General features: G+C 35.9%; 1 protein-coding gene across 1 annotated transcript; it reads left to right on the top strand.

The window, feature by feature from the left end:
- The first annotated feature begins 661 nt into the window (after positions 1–661).
- LOC125823519 (EIN3-binding F-box protein 1-like) lies at positions 662–5,650 on the top strand. The gene is made up of 2 exons (XM_049502896.1): positions 662–671; positions 4,125–5,650. Exons 1-2 carry the CDS (start codon positions 662–664, stop codon positions 5,648–5,650), a joined length of 1,536 nt encoding a protein of 511 aa, XP_049358853.1.
- Positions 5,651–6,084: the final 434 nt, after the last annotated feature.

Genomic DNA, 6,084 nt, shown 5'->3' with positions numbered 1-6,084 from the left:
GCTTAATTTTATGTTAATAGTGCATGCATATAAAATTTAATTAATTAACTATCGGATATTGAAACTCATTTTTTCAATTGAGATGGAAGAATAAAATTTGCATTTTTGACACCTTTTAATAGTATTTATCAATGCTAAAAGTTAATTGTATTTGTTTTCTAAATTTTAAATATAATCCTATCATAAGTGAAATTTTTATTAGTACTTAAATTTTTCAGCATGTACGGCATAAAATTAGAAGAGCAAACTAGAGAAACAAACTTTACATTCAATCAATAAATGAAAATTTAAAATAGTAAATGTTAAATTATAAATAAACAATAAATAATATTCTAAAAATAATATTTTAAGTCAATAACTACACCTATATTGAGTTTGAAATTGAATGCTAGGATAATTATTTGCTTCTTTTTATAGTAAATGTTTGGATTAATTTATTTTATTTGTGACCCAATTAATGTAAATTTGGTAAGTAATGTCTAAAGAAAAAACAAATTTCATATGTTAGGTTGGTTTTTGATGGACGGTCAAGATTAAATCTCAGCTTCTATAAATTGGTCATCCCATTCCACTCACTAGGGTAATCATATAGTTCTGTAAACACTTTCTCGCCGCTGTTAATTGTGATAACATAAGGTTTGAGCAAGAAGGTACCGCGATAATGTCTTCAGGTATGTTTCTATAACATCTCTCTGTGAATCATCTTGTTTCAAATCCCAACGTACATTAAGTTTACGTTTACAATAACTTTTTAAGGTAAAATATTGTATATATGAATGTTTTTTGTAGGTTCTATATAACCTTTTTCATCGGGATCATCATTTTTGAAAGCATTGAAGAAAATCATTAAAGTTGCTAAAATTTAACAAATATGTGAGGACTTACAAATTTGTAAAACTTCGAATAGAAATGACAAGAAAATTATGTGAAGACTACAGAAACTGGATATCCTTCCTTATATAGAGTAGTAATTAAAAAAAATTATTTTCAAAATTTGCAATTCTAATTCACCTCATGACTGGTAATAAATCACACTTCATTATATAAAAAATATATTATTTTTTAATGAGCATCAAATAATGTAACTTAGAAACTAATGGAGTGAATGAAAAACATTTTCTAGATTTTTTTCGGCTACAAAGTAGAATATACCTTTTAGAAATATAGTTTCTAACCCGAAAAACAATTTCAATTATTGATTCAGGACCCGACCCCAACTCCAAACCATAACACAATGCTATGATTGATTTGGTATCCGACCCTGACACTCGACCTAGGACCTGACCCCTACTCTCGTTTAAGGACCCGATATTGGAACTAAGAACTGATTTTGACCCCAACACACAAAATGGGATAAAACCCCAACACCCAACCTAGGCACCTTAACACGTGAACCAACACCCAAACTGCAACCGTGGATCTTAACTGGGATCCGATGTCCAAATCCAGACTTGACCTCGACACCCGATATGGGACCCAACTTTTGAAGTACGACCAAACCCCAATAGTTGATATGAGACGCGACCTCGACTCATGACTTTAGACCTAGGACCCAACTTACATATAGGGACTTGACCCTGACTGCTGACCGGGACCAATCTTTTGAATTTGGACTTAACACTAGCTCTCATTAGAAACCCAACTAGCAAATTAGGACCTGACCCTGACACCCGAATTAGGACCCAACTTTAAAACGGGAATACGACCTCTACACCCAAATGGGTACCTGTATTTCAAATTAGAATATTACCCATATTTGACCTTGACGACTGATTTGATATCTAACCCGAACTCTGAATTAGGACATTATTTCTTAATCATGACCCTACCTGAACGCCCGACTTTATTTCCAACCTCAAAATTTAACTTGGGACACAACATCTGAAATGGGACCAGACTTTTGAACAGTGACTCAGACCCTACCCTGAAACCCAATACAAATCCTAACTTTTAATGCAAGACCTTAACCCGACACCCGACCCCAAAACTTATTCAAGATCCAAACTCTACTCTTGAATAGAGACCTGACTTCTGAATTGGGACCTCACCCCAACACATGATTTCTGATTTAACCTTGATACTCTAACTAGAGACCTGACATCTGAACTAAGACCAACTTTCAAATTAGGACTCGACCCTGACCCCAACACCTGATGCGAGACTAGACTTCCGAATGAGGACCAAACTGAGATTCCTGACTTTCGTCCAAGGACCGACTTCCAAATTGGAACTTGACCGTGACCCCTTAATTGGGACCTGAACTTCCAAACTAGAACCTAACCACAACACTCGTTTCAAGACTCGATATTCGAACTAGGACCTAATTCTTACCCCGACACTCAAACTAGGACAAAACCCATGTTAGCAGAAATGTGAAAATAAAAACTAGGAAGAACAACAATATTTAATGTTGTTTAGATTCGAATGATCCTATATCCACCAGAGAACAACTACCTGTATATTATTAAAGAAATGGGAGAGATCCCAAATACATCTAAGAGAATTGCTCTACTGATTATGTGTTCTTCTAATGTATTTTACTATGAGTTTAGGATGAATTCAACAATGAAGAATGACCATCCTTTTATTGGTGGTCAAACTTAGGCTACAAGCACAAAGAAAAGAAATACAAAAATTGTCTTCCACAAATTTTAGCTTGCTCTCAAAGTTTAATTCCTCGCCAAGTAAATTGGCACATGGATTTTTCTTCCATTGGGCTTGACCTTACTAGGACCAAACCAACTTTTTCAGTCTCCACCTTGGTTTGCTGTTTGAGTATGTGTATGAACCCAACAACCACTTGTGACCTGACCTCAACTCTCTACCCAAAACTAGATTCTAACACCCGACTCACATCACCACTCAAACACCCAACCTAGAATTCGACCTTGAGTGCTTACCTAGGATTTGACACCCAAATCGAGGATCGACCCCGAGCAAATTTTAGACTCGAGAGTTGGGTCTTGAATCAAGGTCTTGAGTTGGGTCCCAAATTAAGAATTATGAGTCGGATTCCAAACAAGTATCGAGAATCGGTAACTGAGATTTGATTTAGGGTAGTTGAGGTGTTGGGTTAGGGTTGCAACCATCTACAAGCAGAGAAAATCATTAGATCATCATTTTTGAAAGAATTGTAGAAAATCATTGAAGTTCTTAAAATTTAACAAATATGTGAGGACTTACAAATTTGTAAAACTTCGAATAGAAATGACAAGAAAATTATGTGAAGACTACAAAAATTGGATATCCTTCCTTATATATAGTAGTAATTAAAAAAAGATTATTTTCAAAATTTGCAATTCTAATCCACCTCATGACTGGTAATAAATCACAGTTCATTATATTAAAAAATTATTATTTTTTAATGAGCATAAAATAATGTAACTTAGAAACTAATGGAGTGAATAAAACACATTTTCTAGATTTTTTTCGGCTACAGAGTAGAATATACCTTTTAGAAAAATAGTTTCTAACTCGATAAACAATTCTGATTATTGATTCAGGACCCGACCCCAATTCCAAACCAGAACAAAATGCTATGATCAATTTGGTATCCGACCTGACACGTGACCTAGGACTTGATCCCGACTTTCATTTAAGGACCCGATATTCGAACTAAGACCTGATTTGGACCCCAACACACAAAATGGGATACAACCATAACACCCGACCTAGGATATGACCTAGGCACCCTTACACATGACCCAACACCCAAACTGCAACCTGACATCTTAATTATCGATTCTCGATACTAATTTGAAAAATTGGTACCTGAAGTCTCTACTTGTAGATGGTTGCAACCCTATCCAAAGTTGACGTGTTAGTTGAAAATGAGTTTTGGAAAATGTTTTCCATATTATTTTCGGAGGTAAGTAATTTTCCTTAATTTTGAGAAAATAAGATTATTTGGAAAATATTTTCCAAAACATTGAAGTCAACCAAACATGAAAAATATGGAAATCGTACTAAACACAAAGCTTGTGTCTTTATCTTATTTTTAATTTTTTCTCCCTCTTTCAAGTGATAGTTTATATATGATGGTGATAAGAAAACATATGGGTATATCATGTATATAAGTTTCTATTCCTATCTTTGTCTGATGTGTTTAATCTTTTGGTTTTCAGAAAATGGTGCTTTTTTTCGAGCTTCATATCCAAGTTCAAGACAATCATCTTTGCTTTTATCACGTGGTCAAAATTGGAATGTAAATTTTCCTTCTAGGGAGAGGATTTGTGCCACTACCGCTTCTCAAAATTTTGAGCAGAGGAATCATCCTTCCATTGAAATTCTTCCTGATGAATGCCTCTTTGAGGTATTTAAACGTCTTCCCAGTGGCCAAGAGACAAGTGTCTGTGCTTGTGTTTCCAAGCGATGGATTATGCTTTTAAGCAGCATTCACAAAGATGATATTGCAGAATCTAATGGTATAGAAGGTGAGGGATATCTTGTCAGGTCCCTTTTTGGCAGGGAAGCCACAAATGTCAGACTTGCTGCTATTGCCATTGGAACTGCAAATCATGGAGGCTTAGCAAAGTTATCCATTCAGGGAAACAATCCTTGTCTTAGTGTGACTGATGCTGGTCTTGTGGCTATTGCTCGAGGTTGCCCTACTCTCAGCGATCTTTCCTTGTGGAATGTGTCTTTTGTTGGTGATAAAGGCTTATCTGAAATAGCTCATGGGTGCCATCTATTAGAGAAGCTTGATTTTTTCCAATGCCCAATAATTACTGACAAGTCTTTGTTGGACATTGCGAAGAACTGTCTCGATATGACCTCTTTAACAATAGATTCTTGTTCAAACATAAGGAATGAGTCGCTTAAAGCTGTGGGTCAATACTTTCCGAACCTGAAGATTGTCTTATTAAAGAATTCTCTACTCATTGGGGATCATGGATTAGCAGTTCTATTTTATTTAGCTGGTAAAGTTTTAACAGAAGTAAGGCTCCAGGGCCTATGCATCAGGGATCTGTCTCTAGGTATACTTTTTAACTGTTGTACAAAACTAGAGACTCTTTCCTTGGTGAGCTGCATTGGTGTGGAAGACTATCCATTAACTTTGGTGGATTCTGGTCGTAACTCACTAGTATCTTTGGCTATTCACAATTGTCCTAGAGTAAGCAATACTACAATTGATGTAGTAGGTGGACTGTGTCGCAAACTGACTCATATAGATCTGAGTGGGCTTCTTAGAATTACTGACGAGGGGCTCATCCCTCTTATTCAAAATTGTGCAGCTAATTTGGTGGCGGTGAATTTAAGCGGGTATGTCAATATTACAGACATATCAGTTTCAACCATAGTTAAGCTGAACGGGGGATCTCTGAAGTCTCTGCTCGTAGATGGTTGCAAACATGTTATTGATGCAACATTAGTAGAAATTTTGAAGTCTTGCTGGATGCTTAATGTACTCGATGTTTCCAAGAGTGGATTCACCGATTCAGGGATTAAAACTTTGGCCAATGCTACAGAACTTCACCTGCATATCCTCTCACTGTCTGGTTGCCCTTTTGTGTCAGATAATAGCTTACCCTTCTTGCTCTGTTTGGTTCAGAACCTTCAGGGCTTGAACATACAACATTGTCTCGGAATAAGCTCTAGAACTGTTGATGCACTTGTAGAGATAAATCCAAGTTGTGATATCCTTTCCTAAGCAGGTTCTCTGGATAGGAAAGACTCTTGTATTTGGGTTTTATCTAGACTCTTCAACTTCTACTACAGGGAAATAGATAGTTTTCAACATTTACTTTGCTTTTCAAGCATACATGTGTTAATTTGCATTTGCTAAATTAGTGGAAGAGTTAATGGGTATCATTTTTTCTCATTATTGTGGAATGAAGATAAAACGCTAAGTTGGCTTCTCTACTTTGACATTCATCATATTCATTTTGTCTTTCCCAGATAAGAACACAAGTGACAACCCCATACCATGCGAGGTTGTGTGTTTTAAGGGGAAAGAAGAGAATTCCTATTTAACTCTCCTGTTGCATAGTGAGAGTTACACCAAAAGAGTTCGGACAGACTAAAGTTTTTTCCTCTATCATTATTTCTATGTGAGAGTTAGGTTCATCGAACTCTATTTATTTT

The sequence above is a fragment of the Solanum verrucosum genome, unplaced genomic scaffold, assembly GCF_900185275.1.
Source record: "Solanum verrucosum unplaced genomic scaffold, falcon-dt-bn FXZP01000299.1, whole genome shotgun sequence".
NCBI classification, from domain to species: Eukaryota; Viridiplantae; Streptophyta; class Magnoliopsida; order Solanales; family Solanaceae; genus Solanum; species Solanum verrucosum.
The sequence above is the reverse complement of the archived record's forward strand: the minus strand, read 5'-3'. Positions and strand labels throughout refer to the sequence as shown.